General features: G+C 45.6%; 1 protein-coding gene and 1 long non-coding RNA gene across 8 annotated transcripts in view; one reads left to right on the forward strand and one right to left on the reverse strand.

Annotated features, from left to right (window-relative positions):
* The window catches only part of LOC104013813 (BDNF/NT-3 growth factors receptor-like), a 219,604-nt gene that overhangs the window by 161,443 nt on the left and 33,003 nt on the right, over positions 1 to 25,158 (reverse strand). For all 7 annotated transcript variants that reach the window (XM_087770661.1, XM_087770660.1, XM_087770663.1 and 4 more), the window contains 2 exons: positions 23,302 to 23,456; positions 297 to 433 (listed from right to left, as the gene is read on the reverse strand). In XM_087770661.1, the coding sequence (XP_087626787.1) occupies positions 297 to 433; positions 23,302 to 23,456 (292 nt within the window). The remainder of the gene's footprint in view (positions 1 to 296; positions 434 to 23,301; positions 23,457 to 25,158) is intronic.
* On the forward strand, positions 5,797 to 9,066 carry LOC148054138 (uncharacterized). Its single transcript, XR_015707635.1, has 2 exons — positions 5,797 to 5,993; positions 8,533 to 9,066. It is a non-coding gene; the product is annotated as an uncharacterized LOC148054138 (long non-coding RNA).

A 25,158-nucleotide genomic window follows, 5' to 3' on the forward strand; every position in this document is an offset into this window, starting at 1 on the left:
AGCTTCAGTATCCTGATTCACTACATTACTTCCATGAAATTACATTACTCTCATTTACAAAAGAACATCCAAAAACTTAAGTGCAAATCAGTTTCTCGAGGAATGAATGTTTGCCATTTTCCAAAAGCACTCCAGCAGTCACCATGGATTGAAAGTAATTGGAAAATAAATGTAATCCTAACATTAATTTACTATTTCATATTTTTTATAAAAAGTTAATTAGAGACAAGGCTTTATTTCATCCTTTGGCAGATGTCTTGTCTCTGAATTGCCATGTATTTGAATATGAAACTTACCTCATGGTTTGAAACAAGATTAGTGAGCACCCAGGATACATTAGGGGGCGGCCCTCCAGTAGTATCACAGTACAATGTGATGCTCTTTCCTTCCACCACGGTGATGTTGTAATTGCTTAAGTTTGCTGAGGGCAAGTCTATGATACAAGCAAAAAAAAAAAAAAAAACACCCAAAAAAAACCACCACATCGATATTTGTGTTTGCCAGAAATAGATACTGCTCAGTTCTATGGGAAGTGTATAAATGCAATAAAAAAACCAGCTTACTTAAAATTCACTGTGGTCAGTTATTGTTCAGGAAGGGAGTACAAACAGCATTGTTGGAGACATATAAATACAATCCTTAAGCTGCTACATAAAATTTTTTGGGCCTCCTTCATTTCACATCCAAAGGAAACATTCTAGCATGTGGAAATACATTAAGCTAATCATAGAGGGAAATGTTTCAGGTGGGCAAATAGTAGTTATCACAACTTCAGGTGTTAACTTAAAAAAAAAATCCCTCCATTTTTTAACACAGGAAATTTAATCTGTCTCTGTTGTAGCAGTTGCAACAAAATCTCTATTTTCCAGGGACTAATTGACATTGTGGTATTTCCACTATTCTCTACTACAGTTAACATGAAAACCCCATGACACCATGGTATCACATAAGAGACTGAAGCCCTCCTTCTCATACAGAGAGCTCATAGACAGCAGAAAAAAACCTAGATCTTCAAGTACAAAGTGCACAAGAGGGAAACAAAGCCCTGAACAGATCAAACCAGAGGAGAGAAAGGACAGAAGAGAGGATCGGCGACTGCACAGAGCTGCTATCCAAGGCACTTCAGCAGACTTAGTTATTGCTCTCAAAATAGAAACAAGAAAAGCTGCGAGATGGTACCATTCACCAGTAAGCCAGCCTAGCTTTTGCAAGAGCCAGGACTCTCCCACCATCTCACAAATCTATAAACCACTTCATATCTCATTTTTCTCATTCTTCAGCACCCAAAGCAATGGGAACTTTCAAAAGAGTAACAGCACTAATATAGAATCATAAAATCATAGAATCGTTAAGGTTGGAAAAGACCCTTAAGATCATTGAGTCCAACCATTAACCTATCACTGCCAAGTCCACCACTAAACCATGTCCTCGAGCACCAGGTCTACCCTTCTTTTAAATACCTCCAGGGATGGGGACTCAACCACTTCCCTGGGCAGCCTGTTCCAGTGCCTGACTACCCTTTCGGTGAAGAAATTTTTCCTAATATCCAACCTAAACCTCCCCTGGTGCAGCTTGAGGCCGTTTCCTCTCGTCCTATCACTTGTTACTAGGGAGAAGAGACCAACCCCCACCTCGCTACAACCTCCTTTCAGGTAGTTGTAGAGAGCAATAAGGTCTCCCCTCAGCCTCCTCTTCTCCAGACTAAACAACCCCAGCTCCCTCAGCCACTCCTCATAAGACTTGTGCTCCAGACCCTTCACCAGCTTCATTGCCCTTCTTTGGACACGCTCCAGCACCTCAATGTCCTTCTTGTAGTGAGGGGCCCAAAACTGAACACAGTACTCGAGGTGCGGCCTCACCAGTGCCGAGTACAGGGGCACTATCACCTCCCTGGTCCTGCTGGCCACACTATTCCTGATACAAGCCAGGATGCCATTGGCCCTCTTGGCCACCTGAGCATGCTGCTGGCTCATGTTCAGGCAGCTGTCAACCAACACTCCCAGGTCCTTTTCCACCAGGCAGCTCTCCAGCCACTCCTCCCCAAGCTGAATACTTCCAAAAACCCAGCACATTATAGACTACTTTGGAACTGACTCTCTTCAAAAATATTGCCAGGAATGTCAAAAGACTTTAGGCATGTAAGACCTCACATCATGTTTATTTGCATAGCAAATAATTAAATAACATGCTGGATATTTCTTCAGAGATACTGTACCATCATTTGGAGCTCCTACACACTGTAAGAATCCTTATCCTCAATTATGAGGCATTTCTCATCAACAATTCCAGGCAAGTTTGACTTGCAATTTATCCTCTCAAATAACAGAACTTATTTGCTGTGCTGAATATGTATGTATGTATTGGGTTTACGTGGCAAGGTTCTGGTAGTGCAGGGCTGCAGGGGTGGCTTTTGTGAGAAGACAACAGAAGTGGCCCCCATGTCAGACAGAGTCAGTTCCAGTCGGCTCCAAGATGGACCTGCTGCTGGCCAAAGCTGAGCCAAGCAGTGACGCTGGTGGTGCCTCTGTGATAACATATTTAAGAAAAGGGTAAAAATTGCTGTGCAGGAGCTGCAAGAAAGAGTACTGAGGAAAAACCGTGAGAGAAACAACTCTGCAGACACCAAGGTCAGTGAAAAAGGAGGGGGAGGAGGTGCTCCAGGCAGCGGAGCAGAGATTCCCCTGCAGCCCATGGTGAAGACCATGGTGACGCAGATTGTCCCCCTTCAGCCCATGGAGGACCACAGTGGAGCAGATATCCACCCTGAAGCCCGTGGAGGACCCCACACTGGAGCAGGTGGATATGCCCTGAAGGAAGCTGCAGCCCATGAAGAGAAGCCCACATCAGAGTAGGTTTTCTGGCAGGACCTGTGGCCCCATGAGGGACTCACATTGGAGCAGTCCATTCCTGAAAGACTGCACCCTGTGGAAAGGACCAATGCTGGAGCAGTTCTTGAAGAACTGCAGCCCATGGGAAGGACCCACGTTGAAGCAGTTTATGAAGGACTGTATCCCATGGGAGGGACCCCATGCAGGAGCAGGGGAAGAGCGTGAGGAGGAAGAAGCAGCAGAGACAAAGCATTACGAACTGACCGCAACCCCCATTTCCCATCCCCCCTGCGCCGCTCAGGGGGTAGAAGGCAGAAAAATTAGGAGTGAAGTTGAGCCTGGGAAGAAGGGAGGGATGGGGAGAAGTTGTTGTTGAGATTTGTTCTTATTTCTTATTTGTTCTCATTTTTTTTCATTTCTCACTATCCTACTCTGTTACAATTAATTGGCAATATATTAATTAATTTACCCAAATAGAGTCTGTTTTGCCCATGATGGCAATTGGTAAGTGATCTCCCTGTCCTTATCTCAGCCCACGAGTTTTTCATCGTATTTTCTCTCCCTGTCCCGTTGATGGAGGGGGCATGATAGAGCAGCTTGGTAGGCATCTGATGGCCAGCCAAGGTCAACCCACCCCAATGTATTATCTTCTGATGACGTTTCTTTTCCTGAAACAATGTTTTTCTTTCTTCCCCCCCTCACTTTTTTTTAAAATCAGAGTATTGTAGTTTCATCATCTACTTGCAGGTGTAGAACTTTAGCAAAGGGATTTTTTTTTATTTCATATAAAGTCCCATGCAAACAATTAACCATCTGATTAGTACGAATTGTAACACGTTAATATGTTTGCTAGAAGTTCAATAATATATTCAATAATATATCCAATATATATTGGAAATCTCTCTTTAAGTTTAATTAGTTCCATAAATTGAAATGAGACGAAGCAATATCCAAGAAAAGACAAATCGTTTGCCATGCTATGCTTTCTTGCCTATAATAAGATTTGAAAATCAGCACAAATATACAATAACTGCTTCAGCACTTCTCATAGTGCTTTAAGCAGTGCTATAATATGATTCCCAATATAGGTGTCATGGATTTATAGAATCATAGTATCGTTTAGGCTGGAAAACACCTTTAAGATCATCAACTCTAACCATTAACCTAGCACTGCCAAGTCCTCCACTAAACCATGTCCCTAAGCACCACATCTACATGTCTTTTAAATATCTCCAGGGATGGGGACTCAACCACTTCCCTGGGCAGCCTGTTCCAGTGCCTAACAATCCTTTCGGTGAAGAAGTTTTTCCTAATACCCAATCTAAACCTCCCCTGGCACAACTTGAGGCCATTTCCTCTTGTCCTATCACTTGTTACTTGGGAGAAGAGACCGACCCCCACCTCGCTACAACCTCCTTTCAGGTAGTTGTAGAGAGCAATAAGGTCTCCCTTCAGCCTCCTCTTCTCCAGACTAAACAACCCCAGCTCCCTCAGCCGCTCCTCATAAGACTTGTGCTCTAGACCCTTCATCAGCTTCATTGCCCTTCTTTGGACATGCTCCAGCACCTCAATATCTTTCCTGTAGTGAGGGGCCCAAAACTGAACACAGTATTCGATGTGCGGCCTCACCGGTGACGAGTACAAAGGGATGATCTCTTCCCTAGTCCTGCTGGCCACACTATTCCTGATACAGGCCAGGATGCTATTGGCCTTCTTGGCCACCTGGGCACAGTGCTGGTTCATGTTCAGCTGGCTGTCGACCAACACCCCCAGGTTCTTTTCCGCCAGGCAGCTCTCCAGCCACTCCTCCCCCAGCCTGTAGCGTTGCATGGGGTTGTTGTGACCCAAGTGCAGGACCCGGCACTTAGCCTTGTTGAACCTCATACAGTTGGCCTTGGCCAATTGATCCAGCCTGTCCATATCCCTCTGTAGAGCCTTCCTACCCTCCAGCAGAACAACACTCCCGGCCAACTTGGTGTCATCTGCAAACTTACTGAGGGTGCACTCGATCCGCTTGTCCAGATCATTGATAAAGATATGAAACAGAACTGGCCCCAATACTGAGCCCTGGGGAACACCACTTGTGACCGGCCGCCAACTGGATTTGACACAATTCACCACAACTCTTTGGGCTCGGCCATCCAGCCAGTTTTTTACCCAGCAAAGAGTATGCCTGTCCAAGCCAGAAGCAGCCAGTTTCTCCAGGAGAATGCTGTGGGAAAACGTGTCAAAGGCTTTACTAAAGTCCAGGTAGACAACATCCACAGCCTTCCCCTCATCCACTAAGCGGGTCACCTTGTCATAGAAGGAGATCAGGTTAGTGAAACAGGACCTCCCTTTCATAAACCCATGCTGGCTGGGCCTGATCCCCCGATTGTCCCGCACATGCCGCGTGATGGCACTCAAGATGATCTGCTCCATAACCTTCCCTGGCACCGAGGTCAGGCTGACAGGCCTGTAGTTCCCCGGATCCTCCTTCCGGCCCTTCTTGTAGATGGGTGTCTCATTTGCTAACCTCCAGTCCACTGGGACCTCCCTGGTTAGCCAGGACTGCTGATAGATGTTGGAAAGTGGCTTGGTGAGCACTTCCACCAGCTCCCTCAGTACCCTTCAGTGGATCCCATCCAGCCCCATAGACTTGTGTGTGTGTCTACGTGGTGTAGCAGGTTGCTAACCATTTCCCCTTGGATTATGGGGGCTTCATTCTGTTCCCTGTCCCTGTCTTCCAGCTTAGGGGGCTGGGTACCCTGAGAACAATTGGTCTGACTATTAAAGACTGAGGCAAAGTAGGCATTAAGTACCTCAGCCTTTTCCTTGTCCTCTGTCACTATGTTTCCCCCTGCATCCAATAAAGGATGGTGTAGTAAAGATAAGGGCTGGCGACCGGAAGATTACGCGCTGTACGGAAAGAGTTAAGGGTTGACCCTCCCTTGTCTCCGCCCCTTATAACATGACACGCCTACTGCTGGGAGTATAAAGGTAAACTACTGTGCAATAAACGTGGAAGCTGAACACCCACACTGCGTGTGCTGACTGTTCCTTCCCCAGCCCGGGTCGGCTGGAGATCCGCCGGTATAACCTTGATATGTAACGAACGCTACATAGTGGTGACCCCGACGTGATCGGCTGCAGGCAGCAGCGATGGAGCTCGCAGAACTTGTAAAGGTACTAAAGTCGGTAGCGACAGAGGTGGGCGAGGATGGGGCGATAAGGAAAAGGCCCACGGGCGACTGCATCCAATGGATGCTATGCCGGGGAGTGCTCGGCGCTCCCACAGAAGTTTTGGACACCTCATATTGGAGGAAAATACGCAACGAGCTGACAGAAGCGATCATAAGCAATGTTGGAGGAGCCAGTGACCGGCTTCGCACCTGGGGAACAGTAGAAAGGGTGCTCAAGAAGGGGTTTGCGGCAAAGTGGTGCTGGCTTGCCACACGTAGCGCGCTGATGGGGCATGAAGTTCCTGGGAACGAAAAGCCAACGGGTTTAGTCTCGGAGGGGACACAGGCTGGCTGGGAGGGAGCACAGCCAGGGGGGGCTGACCCAGACTGGCCAAAGGGCTATTCCATACCATATGACATCATGCTCAGCATATAAAGCTGGGGGAAGAAGAAGGAAGGGGGGGACGTTTGGAGTGATGGCGTTTTTCTTCCCAAGTAACCGTTACGCATGATGGAGCCCTGCTTTCCTGAGGATGGCTGAACACCTGCTTGCCTATGGGAAGTAGTGAATGAATTCCTTGCTTTGCTTTGCTTGCGCGCGCGGCTTTTGCTTTATCCATTAAACTGTCTTTATCTCAACCCATGAGTTTTCTCACTTTTACTCTTCCGATTCTCTCCCCCGTCCCACCAAGGGGGAGTGAGCAAGCGGCTGTGTGGTGCTTAGTTGCTGGCTGGGGTTAAACCACGACAGTTTTTTTTGGCACCCAACATAGGATACAAAGGGTTCGAGACAACGACAAATTTAATTGGAATGTGCTAGATTGAAGTTATAGCAGGTATTGCTGTTTAGCTATTAATCAGCAGGTTTCTGTGCTTGCCACGGGGCTGGCTTGCCTTACTGTATATTAGAGTCTAATGCTCGTTAGTGGCTGCTTTTTGCTTTCGCTGCTTGCTGTACTGCTGAACTGCTTATCATCTTACTCCGCTGTGCCTGGGAACATTTTGATAACAGCAATGGCTATGTGCCTGGGCTGGCAGATGGCCAGGGCATCTCTGCTGTTTTTCTGTACTGCTGTACTGGACAGGCTGGAACTCCAGTGTGAACTCGAGTTGAAGGGGTGGCCTGTGGGGCACAGACGGGGCCATCGTTACTGGGGACTGAGCCAACGGAGGAAGGGGAGGCGCAGGGAGGCTATGGCACAGCGGGAACAAAGGAGTCGGGAAAGGTGTTCCCGTTACGAGTGGGGAGTCTAGAGCAGCCGCCCACGGAACCTTCGGCACCTTCTGCACCGGCGGATCCGCCACCTCCTCAATACCCCTTGGGCGAGTTGCAACAATGTGTGGAAAGGGAGCTGACTGATAGGTTGCTGGATTGGGTCCCGGGGGCTGATGTGGGATCCCAGCGGTATCGCGAACTACGTGAAGGAAGATGGCAGGAAGGAGAAAAGGAGGGCAAGACACCATCACCTTCTGAGGACGCCCCGTTGCATCCCAGTGATCGACGGGTGCTGGACACACAGAGAGCGGAGCGCAGGAAAGGATCTGAGGAACAAGGAGAACCGGCGTCAGGGCTGAGAACATCTGGGGGGGGGGCGGGTGGTAGGGCTCCCCCGGCACTGCCAGTGATACCTGAGCTACCAGAGGGACCCCCTACCCCTGGGGCAGTGGGAAAGCGAACTGGTATTCCCTCACAGTGGAGGGAGCCTGTACACGATTACCCCACGAGCTCTGATAGCAGTGAGGACGAAGGGGGCGACGAGGGATCCTCGATTGTTGCTTATCCTGTGTGTTCCAAAGGTCCCCTCTGGGAAGCAGGGGTAAACCCTCGAGGGTTGCAGCCCAACCAAATATGGCAGTCTGATATTACGATTTATGAACCCTTTAATGCACGTAAGTATCTGCATGTTACAGTTGATACCTGCAGTGGAGTTATTTTAGCTACTATGCACGCTAAACAAAACGCTCTCGCAGTTATTTTACATTGGCAGGACTGTATGGCGCAACTTGGCATTCCACAAAAAATTAAAACAGATAATGGAGCGGCATATGTCAGCAAGAAGGCAAAGGACTTTTGCGCGCGCTGGGATATTCAGTTGAGTCATGGCATTCCCTACAACAGTACGGGCCAAAGCATTGTAGAACGTGCGCATCGCACATTAAAAGGGTTACTCGACCGACTTAGGGAGGGGGAAAAGATAAGCCCAGGAACAGGGGTTCCCCCTCCCCTTGACCCTCCCTTATTTCGGGCACAGCATCTGTTGACGACGGCACTAATTACCTTAAATCATACCATTTGAGGGAACACCTATAAAACCCAGACAGCAACCCATGCACATTTCCGGCTTGATGAGAATGAAGGGCCTTACCCTTTGGTTCAAGTACGGGACCTGCAAACCCGTGAATGGAGGGGCCCGTATTCCCTCCGTTGCCTGGGACGTGGGTATGCGTGTGTGCAAACCGAGAAAGGGACGCTAGAATGGGTACCCAGTCGAAATATTCAACCGTATAGACATTAATCAATTTATTGAGTCTTATCTTGACAGGTTACCATTTCCCTATGCATCCTGATGGTGTGGGGGAGCAATGAGGGAGCCGCGACGAACTACTGGCTGGATTGGGCAAAATCCATGAACGTAACGGATGCGTGTCTGTATATGCCGGCTATTGGACAAGCCTCTACCTGTCTACTGTTCACCCCCCTACTTCACTAGCGATAAGGGGGACAGTTGCTGCCACATAGACAACTGGTTTCATAATCTTATTACTTATTCTTGTCCTTGCTATGCTATTACCCTGTCTATTATGCTTAATTATGCATTCTATGAGTTGTATATTAAGAAGTCTTACCACATATCGATTATTTTACGCGCAGCTTCCCCAGCGAGATCCAGAGCTACTGGAGCTAAGGGAGGGGGAAATGTAGTAAAGATAAGGGCTGGCGACCGGAAGATCACGCGCTGTACGGAAAGAGTTAAGGGTCGACCCTCCCTTGTCTCCGCCCCTTTTAACATGACACGCCTACTGCTGGGGGTATAAAGGTAAACTACTGCGCAATAAACGTGGAAGCTGAACACCCACACTGTGTGTGCTGACTGTTCCTTCCCCAGCCCGGGTCGGCTGGAGATCCGCCGGTATAACCTTGATATGTAACGAACGCTACAGGATGGAGATTCTCCTTAGCCCTCCTTTTGTTGCTAATGAATTTATAGAAACATTTTTTGTTGTCTTTTATGGCAGTAGCCAGATTAAGTTCCAGCTGGGCTTTGGCCCTTCTAATTTTTTCCCTCTATAACCTCACGACATCCTTGTAGTGCTCCTGAGTTCCCTGCCCCTTCTTCCAAAGGTCGTAAACTCTCTTTTTTTTTCTGAGTTCCAGCTGAAGCTCTCTGTTCAGCCAGGCCGGTCTTCTCCCCTGCCAGCTTGTCTTTTGGCACATGGGGACAGCTTGCTCCTGCGCTTGTAAGATTTCCTTCTTGAAGAATGTCCAGCCTTCCTGAACTCCTTTGCCCTTCAAGACTGCCTCCCAAGGGACTCTCTCAACCAGGCTCCTGAACAGGCCAAAGTCTGCCCTCCAGAAGTCCAACGTAGCCGTTCTGCTGACCCCGCTCCTTACTTCTCCAAGAATCAAAAACTATCATTTCATGATCGCTATGCCCAAGATGGCCTCCAACTGTCACATCACCCACCAGGCCTTCTCTGTTCACAAACAACAGGTCCAACAGGGCGCCTTCCCTAGTTGGCTCCCTCACCAGCTGTGTCAGGGAGTTATCTTCCACAAACTCCAGGAACCTCCTAGACTGTTTCCTCTCTGCTGTATTGTATTTCCAGCAGACATCTGGTAAGTTGAAGTCCCCCACGAGACCAAGGGCTAGCGATTGTGAGACTTCTCCCAGCTGCTTATAGAATACTTCGTCCGCCTCTTCATCCTGGTTGGGTGGTCTATAACAGACTCCCACCATGATATCTGCCTTGTTGGCCCTCCCCCTGATTCTTACCCATGAACACTCAACCCTATCATCACCACTGTTAAATTCTAGACAATGAAAACACTCCCTAACATACAGGGCTACCCCACCACCTCTCCTTCCTTGCCTATCCCTTCTGAAGGGTTTATAGACATCCATTGCAGCACTCCAGTTCTGCAAGTCATCCCACCATGTTTCCATGATCACAACTATGTCATAGTTTTCCTGCTGCACAACGGCTTCCAGCTCCTCCTGTTCGTTGCCCGTGCTGTGTGCATTGGCATAGATGCACTTCGGTTGGGCTATTGCTCCTGCCACCTTTTTGAGGGGAGAAGCCCCAATTCCTACGTGACCATTCTCAGGCGCTTCCGTGATTTCTAACACATCCATAGCCCTTGCGTCTTTGCTGTCGCATGGATCTCCATCCCCTGCCTCCACTGAGATGGCAGACCGAAGGACCTCGCTAGCACACCACCCCTCAAACATTGGCATGCCGCCCCCAGGCTTATCTCCAGCGAGCCTGGTTTTACCCCTTTCCTCCTTCAAATCTAGTTTAAAGCTCTTTCAATGAGCCCTGCTAAGTCCTGTGAAAAGATCCTTTTCCCCCTTTGAGACAGGTGTACCCTGTCTGTCACCAGCAGGCCTGGTGTCGTGTAAACAGACCCATGATCAAAAAGCCCAAAATCTTGCTGGAGACACCAGGCTCAGAGCCAGGTATTGATCTGCTGGGTCTGCCTGTTTCTTCCCTCATCATTCCCTGCAAGTGGAAGGATAGAGGAGAACACTACTTGTGCTCCTGATCCCTTAACCAGTCATCCCAAGGCCCTGAAGTCTCTCTTGATTGCCCTTGGACTTCTTGTTGCAACTTCCCCACTGCCTACCTGAAAAGCCAATAATGGGTAGTAGTCTGAGGGCCATACCAGGGTAGGAAGCTTTCTCTTCACATCTTTAACCCATGCCCCAGGGAGGCAGCAGACTTCCCTAAGAAGTGGGTCAGGTCTGCATATTGGGCCTTCTATTCCCTTCAGAATGGAGTCTCCTATGATAATGACTGGTCTTTTTTTCTTTATGGAAGCTGTTTTGATGCAGGGCGTAGGCTGACTTAACCTCGGCGACACCTCCGAGCTAGATGTACCATTGTCCTTGTCATCGTTTGGTTCCACTTACAGACCCTCATACCTATTATGCAAGGGCACCTGGGAAGGTGGGGCAGTCACAGAGGAGATGCACCTGCTGCGCCAGACAGGAACGCCCCCTATCTCTTAAGTCACTATGTTCAGCCAGGTGGAGAGAGGATAGGGAATCTTCCATGTCATGGGTCCTGTCTGCCTGCTGGGCCTGTCCCAGGGAAAGTAGGGTACGATTCCAGTAATCTATCTCTCTCTCAGACTCCCTGATACCCCTCAACCTACTCACCTCCTCCCGGAGCTCTGTCACGAAGCGGAGGAGCTCCTCTACCTGGGTGCACCTCCCACAGATGTGCTCACTGCTGCCATCCGATACTGGCAATTTCTTCTATTATGTTCACTTTATAAATCATATGTTGAACTTTATTAAGACAAAGCTGGATGGTTTGTAGGCCTTCATGCAGTAATCTGTTAGCAAAGGTAGCCATCTGCTCTCACCTACTGTGAATTCAAATCTCAGCAGTGTCTGTCAACTATCTTGGCAAGAAATAAAACAAATCTTAGGGAATATTTAGCTACTAATTATCCTGGTTAGGGAACAGGGAGAGAAGTAATGCGATCATTTGCTTTATAAAGTTACCCTTCCACACTACCTCTGAAAACTGTTCCAACTGCTCTTGCCAGACCTATACTTGGAAAGAGATTAAGACTCCCCTCTTCTCCCTGGCACTACTACTCAGGACTAAGTCTGCTTGCTGTGCAAGTCTGCACAGTTTCTGCTAACATTTTGGTGTTATATCTCTGAGGGAAACAGCTATATTTTGCTTGTACCCTGCCAGAAGGTTATAAAATAATGGTGCTTATTATTCTATAGAGTTGTAAAGTTAGGCTAGAAACCAGTTGCAAGATCTTGCAGAAATTCTTGCAGTAAAAAAGTAGAGATATAATAATAACAATCACATTATTTTGTGCATTTTGTTTTATTCCCTTTCCCAGTCATAAGAGGTGGGTAAGAAATACATAAAATAATTGCTTTGGGATTCATTTTTCTGGTTGGATATTTTGTGTTGGTGAAATTTAATGCAAGACCATTTTGGCTTCTATTTCAAGTGGTACCCAGACTGTGCCACAGCAGAACACACACTAGTTGAGCTCTGCTTGGAAAAAGAAGATATTAGCATAAGACATATCTAGAAAAGGTGATACACTGGACTTAGGAGTAAAGCAGTGAGACCAAACAGCAAAACCTGTACTGACAAATAATTGCATATAAAAAAAAAACAGTGTTCCCTAACAGAAACATATGTTCAATACATGTGTTCAGTGTAGTGAGACCATTTATATGAATCAGTAGCATTTTGACACCTACACAATTAAAAAGATTTCTAATCCAGCTGCATTTATCCATACCTTAATTTGTTTAAATACAGGATTTTTAGATGACTACCACTTCTGTTGATATGGATGCACATTTTAAAGGACTTTGTACGCAGCAATTGATATAAGCAATCAGACAATAGGTTTGCATAGTTTTGTATACTGCCAGCACAGTAAGTTTAGATGGTAGCATAAGAAGATCACGCAAGATAGCCATGACATAATTTTCAGCTTTCTGGAGCAATGAGTTTCACAGGCATGTTATCCAGGCTTCATGCAAAAGTATTTCCTTATATCAGTTCTGAAATTTGTCTCTGTTCAAATTCATTGTTCATTCCCTGTTCTGATAGGACAGGGAAAAGAAAGTTTCTAAATGAAATGATCTTCTTAAGACCACTCTGTTTTATTTATTTTTCTCATGTCTCCTTTTTTCCCAATAATCTATCCAAAGCTTTTCAATCTCTTCAAAAAAGGGAGGACAGAACTTGCTACTAAGAATTTTAAATTCTAACATAGAGAGCTATGCAGTTTAGTAGATGTATAACAAGTGTACACTAAAACCAATGCCTTTCATTCTGTATAGGTGTATAACAGCTATGTTATTTCACTGCATAGAGAAAATCTGTTTTCATATTGTACTGGTTATGGATGGGATAGAGTTCATTTTCTTCACATTAGCTTGTATGGAGCTATGTTTTGGATTTGTGATGAAAACAGTGTTAACACATCAATGTTTTAGCTATTGCTGAACAGTGTTTACACAGCATCAAGGCCTTTTCTGCTTCTCACACCACCCCACCAGCGAGTAGGCTGGGGGTGCACAAGAAGCTGGGAGGGGACACAGCTGAGACAGCTGACCCCAACTGACCAAAGGGATATCCCATACCATATGATGTCATGCTCACCAATAAAAGCCACGGGGAGGAAGGAGGAAGGGGGGACGTTTGGAGTGATGGCGGTTGTCTTCCCAAGTAACCGTTACGCGTGATTAAGCCCTGCTTTCCTGGAAATGGCTAAACACCTGCCTGCTGATGGGAAGTAATGAGTGAATTCCTTATTTTGCTTTTGCTTTACCTATTAAACTGTCTTTATTGCAACCCATGAGTTTTCTCACTTTTACCCTTCTGATTCTCTCCCCCATCCCACTGTGGGAGGAGTGAGCAAGTGGGGCTTAGCTGCTGGCTGGGTTAAACCACGACACATATTCAAATCAATAATGCTTTGTTCCAGGGAATAGGCAGCTCTGGATTAGAATAAGCAGTCACTTCCATTCACTCCAGCACAAATGGACACAACAAAAGGCAAGTGGGGGGGACTCATTTATGTCAACTGAGTCTCTCTAAATATTATGTCAGACTTTAGAAGTAAAAAACTCTTAAGTAGGTGGGCTATTTACTTTCACAGACCATCATTAGCGCAAACTGATGGCCGAGGACATATTACAGGGAAACTGTCAAGCATCGCTAGGCAGCGACTCATATTTTTGCCATGCGCAGCTGAGACTTCCATAATGACAAAACTAAATATTTTGGCTGAAATTTTCAAAGACTACTACAGCATTTGGCTACACAATTGTCAATAGAAATTAATAAAAAACTTGTGTCTGAATTCCTTGAGAGCTTTCAGTGTCCTCATGCTGCTACTTACTACTTTCTACAGAAAACTTATACTGCCCTCAGTAGAGACAAAATGTCACTATATCTAGCAAAGGAAGGATATGACCTAATTAAGAAATAACTGAATATTAATATGAACTGTAGTCTGTAAGTGATCTCTTGGCACCAAGACAATGTTCTAGCCAATATACTACAGCAAGTTTTAGAAAAAGAGGGTCTTAAACAAGGAGAAAGGACTCCATCATTACACCCAAAATACTATTTCAGTGGCTAAATATGTTCACACTTTTACAAAATTTAAAAAATTATCTGATTCCCAGATCGATTGAAGCAGTGACATTGGTAGAGCCTCTGTGATAACATATTTAAGAAGGGGTAAAAAATGCTGCCACAACAGCAGCTGGGAGAGAGGAGTGAGAATATGTGAGAGAAACAACTCTGCAGACACCAAGGTCAGTGAAGAAGGAGGGGGAGGAGGTGCTCCAGGCACCAGAGCAGAGATTCCCCTGCAGCCCATGGTGAAGACCATGGTGAGGCAGGTTGTCCCCCTGCAGCCCATGGAGGACTGCGATGGAGCAGATATCCACCTGCAGCCCGTGGAGGACCCCACACCGGAGCAAGTGGATGTGACTGAAGGAAGCTGTGACCCTGTGGAGAGGAGCCCATGCTGGAGCAGTCCATTCCTGAAGGACTGCACCCCGTGGAAAGGGCCCATGCTGGAGCAGTTCTTGAAGAACTGCAGCCCACGGGAAGGACCCACGTTGAAGCAGTTTATGAAGGACTGTATCCCGTGGGAGGGACCCCACGCTGGAGCAGGGGAAGAGCATGAGGAGGAAGGAGTGGCAGAGACAAAGTGTTATGAACTGACTGCAACCCCATTCCCCATCCCCCTGTGCCGCTCAGGGGGAGGAGGTAGAGAAGTGGGGAGTGAAGTTGAGCCTGGGAAGAAGGGAGACGTGGGGGGAAGGTGTTTTAAGATTGGCTTTATTTCTCATTACCGTACTCTGATTTGATTGGCAATAAATGAAACTAATTTCCCCGAGTCGAGTCTGTTTTGCCCTTGATTGTAATTGTTGAGTGATCTCCCTGTCCTTATCTTGACCCACGAGCTTTTTGTCATATTTTTTCCCCTTGTCCTATTGAGGAGGGGGAGTGATAGAGCAGCTTGGTGGGCACCTGGTGGCCAGCCAACATCAATCCACCACAGTCCTTTGTAGCACTCAAGGTGGAGCATGAGGAATTTGAGATAAGGATAGTAATTGGGAGAGTTAATGGGCAAAACTTGGACTGAAAATTGTTAGAGAGTGGAATAATTGTGGGGAATTTTTGTTGTTTTAATTATGGTGAAAGGACAAGTGTTAGAGTATGTGTAAATTGTCCACTTTTGTCGGTGTTGTAATGATGTTCTTTTGATTTTGGTGTGGGGAATTCTTTTTGTTGATGTAAGTGAAGTTCGTGAAGATTGTAGATTATGTGATGAATGTGTATTTTTATGATAATTCTTAAATATGTGATTCACAGAGGTGAGGGGTTGAATGTATGGGGTTTACGTGACAAGGTTTTGGTAGTGGGTTAACCTTGGCTGGCCACCAGGTGCCCACCAAGCTGCTCTATCACTCCCCCTCCTCAACAGGACAGGGGGGAGAAAATAAGATGCAAAACTCATGGGTCGATATAAAGGCAGTTTAATAAACAAAAGCAAAGGCCGCATGTAAAAGCAAAGGAAAACAAACAAAAAAATTATTCTCTACTTCCCATCAGCAGGCAATGTCCAGCCACTTCCTGAGAAGTAGGGCCTCAGTACATGTAGCAGTTGCTTTGGAAGACAAGTGTCTTAATAACGAATGCCCCCCCCCTCCCCCTTCTTTCCCCCAGCTTTTATTGTTGAGCACGACATCATATGGTATGGAATATCCCTTTAGCCAGTTTGGGTCAGCTGTCCTGGCTGTGTCACCTCCCAACCTTTTGCCCACCCCCAGCCTATGGCTTTTGAGGGCAGGGGTGTTGGAGAGACAGCCTTGATGCTGTGGGAGCACTGCTTAGCAATAGCCAAAACACTGGTGTGTTATCAACACCCTTCTAACTACAAATACAATGCACAGCACTATGAGGGCTGCTATAGGGAAAGTTAACTCGATCCCAGCCAGACCCAATACAATCTAGAAAAAATTAGCCTCATGTACTTTTTTGCTACTTTGGTCAGTATATTTAGCTAGCATATATGACCAATGACAAGACAGAAAACATCTGCAGAAACAATACATGAAAAATAAGCATACAAAGCTGGGAGGATAAACAAAACTGAAAGCCAGATCAAGCACCACACCAACATACACAAAACAGTTTCTCAGACTGAGAATTGACCAGATATTGACTGGATTTACCAGCATTACTAGACTGAGATCCACAGCAACAAAAAAATCCACATGGGGCTACAGAGACAACTGTAGAAGGCAGGCCTTTCCCAAAAATACCAGAAGAAAAAGACATCTTCAGTTTCAATGAGTTCAATGATAGCACCTCAGTGATCAAATGCTTACCAGAGGCAGCAACTAATAACTTAATATAGCTTGTCCCAAAGAATCTGATTCTGCATCCCTGGGATTAAGTGAGCTCCAGGTGATCTCCAGAAGACTAACGGATTTACGAGTGACTTTACCCCACACATAGGACATGCCTTGCTTCCAGGTATTTAACACACCAGTGGCAATCACAGTCATTGCTTACAGAAATAGTAATGAGAACAAAGTATTTACTTCTCTTTCTAGATTTTCTAATGCTATTTACCAGCCAGAAACAAGAGGAAGGTCTAGGTGGCCACACTGTATGGACAACCAGAAAATGTTGAGAAACCAGCAAAAAAAAGCACATCATTTCTCTACGCAGAAGGCTCTACTAATACTACTGTGGTAGATGCAACTTAAAAACCTTTGACATAGTAATTAAGTGTGACTTTAAAATTTAAAAGAATCCATCAATTTTCATTATACATAAACACATTCCAAATGCAGTTGGAAAAAATAGTGCTGCAAACATCATAACAATTGGTTGACGCTTTTAATATTGCACTTGGAAGGGATCTTCTAGTTATTGAACACACCTAACTTTAAATGTCAACAACAGAAACCACAAAGTTGATGGCATCTAAATTGTAACTAGCCTTTAATCAGCTCATTAATGAACAGATTTAGCAGGGGAAAGGGATAGAGTTTTGAGCAACAGAGAAGAGCCAGGGGATGCTGATGATGTAGAAGCCACTTTTTAGCTCAAATCAGAATCCAAAGACCTGATGAAGCCTTAGACTGCAAGCTGTGAACTTTCACCTAGATATGCTGACTGTATGCTGAACTCCTACCTAGCTACATGAAGGAAGGCCCTGAAACCGGTGCAAGCCAGAAAGATAAGGTAGCCAAAACCGTCGGCAGAAGCTGCAACTATTCAAGGCAAGAAAAGGAATGTCCTGCCTGGAGACAGGGAAAGGATCCAACAAGGAACAAGAAGACCCCAGACCCAAATATTACTATTGGACCGAACTGTCGCATGAGGGGAGGGGAACATAGACTGTAAGGGTACAATTGCCCAGGGTTTTCTTTGTTCGGGGTCCCTCTCCAGAGGCACCCAGCTCAAGCTGCTCTTCACTGCTATACCTCTCAATAAATTCGCCTGGCGTACATTGTGTTGGAGACTCTGCTTCGGGGAAACCTAGGGTCAAGACTGAGGGGAGAGAAAGTGCCCGAGGGTGAGTGTGTGTGTGAGTGAGGAGTCGAAAAGGGGCACCTGTCAGCTCAGTGGAGCTGCCCACTGCGAAGGGACTCCGGTCCTAGCAGTTAAAGTCTCGGGTGATGTGTGTGCGACTCCCTGGATGGTGTGTGAATGCTCAGGCAGCTGCTGCTCCTTTAACACTGATGTATTAGGAACCAACAGGGAAACACCTATGAAATGCCTCAAAGGAATTAGGGTGTGTTCCTCTAAAAAGGTGACATGGTTGATAGCCCAGCTGAAGTGCCTCTATACCAATGTACACAGCATGGGTAACAAACAGGAGGAGCTGGAGGGGCAGGGGTTGCCCTCTGTAAAAAAATGGATTGACCACACAGAGCTGTCTTTGAAAAACAGCGATGAACAGGTCGAGAGCTTACGGGTAAAAATTAGGGGCCACACCAGCAAAGGAAACCTTGTGGTTGGTGTTTACTACAGGCTCCCCGATCAAGGGGAGCCCGTTGACGAAGTATTCTTACTTCAACTACAGGAAGCATCATGATTGCAGGCCCTGATCCTGCTGGGAGACTTCAATCACCCTGATATCTGCTGAAAAAGTAGCACAGCAAGCTGTAAGCAGTCCAGGAGACTCTTGGAGTGCATGGAGGATAACTTCTTAATCCAGGTGATGGACAGCCCAACCAGAGGAGAAGCATTCCTGGACCTGTTGCTTACCAATGATGTGGATGAACTAATTAGAGATGTCAGGACTGGCGGAAGCCAGGGCTGCAGTGATCGTGCCCTGGTGGAATTCACAGTCTTGAGGGATATGGGCCAGGTGAAGAGTAAAGTCAAGACCCTAAATTTTAGGAGAGTGAACTTTCAGTTGTTTAAGGAATTAGAGGATGGGACCCCCTGGGAAATTTCCCTCAGGGACAAAGGAGCTGAACAGAGCTGGCAGCTCTTTAAGGACATTTTTCTTAGAGCACAAGACCTCTCAATTCTCATGTGTAAGAAGTCATGCAAGGAAGGCAGAAGACCAGCATGGCTCAGTAAGGACCTCCTGCTCAAAGTATGGTATATGACGGAAATGCACAAGCAGTGGAACCAGGGACATGTATCCTAGGAAAGATATAGGGATGCTGCCCAGATGTGTAGGGAAGGGATCAGGAAAGCTAAGGCACAGCTGGAGCTGAATATGGCAAGGGATGAGAACAGTAATAAGAAGGGCTTCTACAGGTATGTTGGAAAAAAAAGCAAGATTAAAGAAAATGTACTATACCCTCATAAAAAAGAAAGAAGAACTAGTAAAAATCAACATGGAGAAGGCTGAGGTACTCAACAACATTTTTGCCTCAGTTTTCAATGGCAATTGCTCTTCCCACATTTCTCGAGTCCCCGAATCTCAAGGCAGGTACTGGGGAAATGAAGTCCCTCCCATTGTAAGAGTAGATCAGGTTCGAGACTGCCTGAGGAACCTGAACATACACAAGTCCATGGGACCCAACAACATGCATCCCAGGGTCCTGAGGGAATTGACTGATGTAGTCGCTAAGCCACTCTCCATCATATTTGAAAAGTCATGGCAGTCAGGTGAAGTCCCCAGTGACTGGAGAAAAGGGAAATATCCCACTCATTTTTTTTAATATGAGTTAACCATTCTACGATTCTATGTTTTCTACCATATAAACAGTAATTAAATTTCCTTCCTAATTATCACATGAATTATCTACAAAGCAGAGCCTTATGACCAAGAAACCACAGTGGTCTCTTCCAACTTCACAGGAAGAGATTTATTATTGAGGCGTCCTATTATCAAGACTTTTACCACATACTGTACAGGCTACTTACTACATTATGAAGTAATTAACACCTGCAAGAAAAAAAAAAGAGCATGTTTGCTTAGTTCCTAAAAAAAAAAAAAAAAAGATTAAAAAATCAACAAACCAGACATGGGATGAACCATTTAATCAGTAGAGAAAATTAGAAAATATTTCATTAACAAAATTACAAAGGCCTGCATGCCTAAAACTTCTCCTGACATCCAAGGGAGCTAAAAGGGGCTTCTTCCTCTATTTCAGTTATACTTACTAGCCTCTCAGACTGTGCTAGAAAATAAATAAACCAACTACATCAGTGGGTTTTCTGGAAACTTTCTTGTGCTTTTAAATAAACAAAAATATGTACAGATAGGCTGAAAGCAACAGCCATGCCAGCCATGCATCAGATCTTTTAGATATCATAGAATCATAGAATCATAGAATTGTCAAGGTTGGAAAAGACCCTTAAGATCATCGAGTCCAACCATTAACCTAACAAACACTGCCAAGTCCATCTATACCATGTCCTCGAGCACCACATCTATCCGTTCTTTAAATACCTCCAGGGATGGAGACTCAACCACTTCCCTGGGCAGCCTGTTCCAATGCTTGACTACCCTTTCGGTGAAGAAGTTTTTCCTAATGTCTAACCTAAACCTCCCCTGGTGCAGCTTGAGGCCGTTTCCTCTCATCCTATCACTCGTTACTAGGGAGAAGAGACTGACCCCCACCTCGCTACAACCTCCTTTCAGGTAGTTGTAGAGAGCAATAAGGTCTCCCCTCAGCCTCCTCTTCTCCAAAACAGGGGCACTATCACCTCCCTGGTCCTGCTGGCTACACTATTCTTGATACAAGCCAGGATGCCATTGGCCCTCTTGGCCACCTGATCACACTGCTGGCTCATGTTCAGGCAGCTGTCAACCAACACCCCCAGGTCCTTTTCAGCCAGGCAGCTCTCCAGCCACTCCTCCCCCAGCCTGTAGTGTTGCATGGGGTTGTTGTGACTGAAGTGCAGGACTCGGCACTTAGCCTTGTTGAACCTCATACAGTTGGCCCCGGCCCAACGATCCAGCCTGTCCAGGTCCCTCAGCAGGGCCTTCCTACCTTCCAGCAGATCAACACTTCCACCCACCTTGGTGTCATCTGCAAACTTCCTGAGGGTGCACTCAGTCCCCTCATCCAGATCATTAATGAAGATATTGAACAGGACCGGCCCCAGTACTGAGCCCTGGGGAACACCACTCGTGACCGGCCACCAACTGGATTTGACTCCATTCACCACCACTCTCTGGGCTTGGCCGTCCAGCCAGTTTTTAACCCAGCGTAGAGTACACCCATCCAAGCCGTGAGCAGCCAGCTTCTCCAGGAGAATGCTGTGGGAGACAGTGTCAAAGGCCTTACTAAAGTCCAAGTAGACAACATCCACAGCCTTCCCCTCATCCACTAAGCGGGTCACCTTGTCATAGAAGGAGACCAGGTTAGTGAAGCAGGACCTCCCTTTCATAAACCCATGCTGGCTGGGCCTGATCCCTCAGTTGTCCCGCACCAGCTGCATAATGGCACTCAAGATGATCTGCTCCATGACCTTCCCCAGCACCGAGGTCAGGCTGACAGGCCTGTAGTTCCCCAGATCCTCCTTCTGACCCTTCTTGTAGAGGGGTGCCACGTTTGCTAGCTTCCAGTCATCCGGGACCTCCCCGGTTGACCAGGACTGCTGATAAATAATGGAGAGTGGCTTGGCCAGCTCCTCTGCCTGCTCCCGAACACATCTTCCAGAACACAAGCCATGTTCATGAAGATTGTCATTTGTTTTCACCAAGGACTTTCTATTCTGTCTCTAGGAAATGGCTGTGTTGTCATCTACCTCTTCTAATTAAAAAGCTATATGTCCCACATCATTGGTTTATACCAGAAAAGGTAAATTAAGGGGAAAAACTCACCAGAAGGGGGGGGGGGGGGGAGAAAAAGAGAGAGAAAGTGAGTGCATGAAGTCTAGTTATATTTGGATCCTGCAAATTAACATTAAACCAAATGTGGGAATAATTTGCAGGTCTGTGCTAACATTCACAGTTCTTCAGCAAAAGGCTCATTCCTCATATGCAAAATTCCACATACTGATACTTCAGTCTGAATGTCATATATGCTCACAGTCGAGGACACCTTTCCTCCTCCTCTTCCCCCTCTAGTTTGAAGTGCCACCTTCCCTTCTCATGCCAAGTATTTTAATCAAGATATGTCCACAGGACGTGCACATGTGTACACACATGCATCTACATAGCATCAAGAAGTCAGAAACAAGTCTGCTGGGGCTGCGGATTCTAAAGAATTCAAGAGAAAGAAATAATGTCTCACACATTTAATTCTGGGAATTTAACACTGAGAATTTTCAAAGGAAAATCCTAGCTACCTAGTAGTTTCTAGACATGCTAGACAAGGACATTAAAAGAGGCTATGCTGTCACTCCCATTTTGTGTCAATTGATTTAAATCCTCCAGGAGACCTTTCAACACCTGGCAGATGAATCTACCTTCTAGTCCATCCAGCCAGAGCAGCTGGTCAGGTCAATTTAGCTCAACTCAGTATCATCTCCCATTTCAGACCCTGCAGTACATAAGAACACCAAAACGGGTTATGCATTAGTGTCATTAAATGCAGCACACATTGAGTCCGCAGCAGATCGCCTCCATGGCTCTAACCCACTGGTGGCTGCAATCAGAGAGTGTTGCACCCTCCGTATAGCCAGCGGAGAGAAGGGCACTCAGTAGGCAATGATGGAAGGAAGAAAGGTAGAATTTGTTTGTTCCTCCTGACATTCACCTTTGCTTACAGCTTTCCCAATCCAAATCAGTCCTCCGTGAGGAAACCCTGCTCTTTTCTTCTTATCTGCCTGCTGCTGAGCACCCCAGCACCCCATCCCACTAAGAAAACTCCAGACTTCAATAGGCTTCAGATCACATCAGAAACACCTGAGCTCTGCCCCATCCACAGAGGAAGAGGATCTCTTCAACTATCAGGTGAAATCTTCCACCAGCTGTCCCAGGACTATATACAGGAATCAAAGTTGCATACAAAAAAAAAGGGGATGGCCTTATTGTTACACCATTTTTCCACCATTTCCAAATCCATATAAGCTAACTGAAAATAATATCCTGCAAAATGCTTCAAACCTAAGCTTGTAATGTCTCTTTTGCATAGTCTATGCAAAGAGTTTTATCTGTGTCAAAACCAGCTATTTGTTAACTTTTTCTCTTTCAGTAGGCATTTTTTTTCTGAATTCTGTAGTCCTAGCAGTAGAGTTTGTATTTTTGAAGGAAAAGAAAGATTTCATTAACCTCAGATATCTGAAAAAAATTTCAAGGAAGCAAAATCTTGTGTCTGTTCAGGTTGGAAGCACTACTATTTTGTTCAATAAAGGCACATGCATTTTATATAATTCTTGTATGTTGTCTGTAATTGATGTTCTGTTTTCCTTCACTTGAATAACAGTATGTTTTTAAAGGTTCAAGGAAAAAAAAAGGCTTTATGTGAAGCTCCCAAAATTATTCCCTGTGGCATGAAAGACTGGTGACTGGTTAATATTTCCCCCCAAAACCTTTTCCTTTAGCAGCACTGTTGTCATCTTGATAGGTATCTATCTTGTCAAAAAGCATGCTTATTTTTCCTTTCTCACAATATCTTAGTAAGAACTTCATGTTAAAAGAGTATTACCACAGTTTGGGATCTTCATATCCAGCAAGGCTGTCCTCTTGGTGTTGTCATCTATGCAATATAAATCTTGAGTTTCTCTGTAGAACTTGGTCTCTTGAAATTTCTTGATCCACATAATTTCACAGGAACACTTGAATGGATTGTCCGCCAATATCCTACAGCAAAAATCAAATGATTTCTTAAGAACATATCATGCATATAGAAAAAAGTTTCAAAGCACTCGTGGGTAAAACTAAAAGTTGAACTCTACTTTAAAAAGGTATGGATCAAAGACCTCAATGCAGTGCAAACTGTAAGTAGATACAGTAGAAAATGAAGCCCTGTCTGCACCAACTAAGAATCCATCCTGCCACAGATCAGAGAGATCACACAGGGGGCTCAATTCCTATCTCCAGTTCACTGGTGTAAATCAGGAGTGCCTGGAGATTTGGGGTTTCCACTAAGATCCATTTTATTTCATGGCAGCTAAACACATCAGAAATTCTTCTCTTGTATGATAGACTCTGCTCAGCTATCTCAGAAAGACCACTCCAGAAAAGGTTTATTGCTGTTAAGTGGATAAATTCTTTATAGAGCCAAACAGTCATGTATTATAGGCAAATTCTAACTCTAATCATAAAAAAGGAATTTACACAACCTTAAAGATTCATCATGTATATCACTCTGGAAAAACCTCACAGTAAAAGCCCTAAGTAATGTCATGAAGAAACACTAACTGAAAAAATGGCCCTGAAACAGAAATGTATAGTATAATCTAGCTATATAGTATGCTGTATGAAATTTAAATCACCGATTAGCAAATGTATCCAATTCTAATTTTAAAATTTAATTAAACCACACACAAATGTAATGCAATAAAGCCCAAGTGAAATATGAACAGAAACATCCCAATACCTAGCTAACAAATGACCCAGTATCTCATTTTTTCTCCTAAAAGCATAGATGAGGTCCAATAAAGCCTGCATGTGTGACTGCTTGAGTCATCTCATTATAAGAACAATTATTCTTACCAAAATTTTCACAAATGTTTTTGATGTACAGAAACTAAATTCAAGTTGCTCATAAAATCTGTACTCATAAATGCTTGAGGCTGCCTCCTGAGGATATGAGTGTGCAAATAATCATGTAATACTCAGCTTCTTAGAGATGCAACCTGTTCCCCTTCTGGACTTTCACAGCACTACTGCATGGACAAGAACTTCTCTACCCACCCTGCCTCAAGTGTCACGGGGGGGGGTGGGGGGTGGGGGGGTGGGGTGGGGGTGGGGGGTGTTACAGTCAGTACATAACAGTTCCTTTCTGCTGCTCCTTCCTCCTCACACTTTTCCCCTGCTCCAGTGTGGGTCCTTTCCATGGGCTGCAGTCCTTCAGGAAAAAAAATCTGCTCCAGCATGGCTTCTCCACAGGCTGCAATTCCTTCAGAAACATCCAGCTGCTCCAGTGTGGGGTCCTCCACAGGCTGCAGTGTGAATAACTGCTCTGTCATGGTCTCTTCCATGGGCTGCAGGCAAATACCTGCTCCACCATAGTCCTCCTCTTGGACTGCAGGGGAATATCTGCTCCAGTGCCTGAAGCACCTCCTCCCCTTCCTTCTTCTCTGACCTTGGTGTTCACACTGCTGTTTCTCACCTTTTTTTTTTTTTTTTTTCTCCTCCTCCGCCTCTCTGGCATTTTTGCCCTTTCTTAAATATGCTTTCACAGAGGCACCACTAGTTTTGCTGATTGGCTCAGCTTTGGCCTACGGTGGGTTCGTTGCCAAGCCAGCTGGAACTGGCTCTGTCCGGCAACAGGGGCAGCCACTGGCCTCATCTCAGAGAGGCCACCCCTGCAGCCCCCCTGCTACCAAAACCTTGCCAT

Source organism: Nipponia nippon, unplaced genomic scaffold (genome assembly GCF_047370975.1).
Source record: "Nipponia nippon isolate SJK-2023a ecotype South Korea unplaced genomic scaffold, ASM4737097v1 scaffold_33, whole genome shotgun sequence".
NCBI classification, from domain to species: domain Eukaryota; kingdom Metazoa; phylum Chordata; class Aves; order Pelecaniformes; family Threskiornithidae; genus Nipponia; species Nipponia nippon.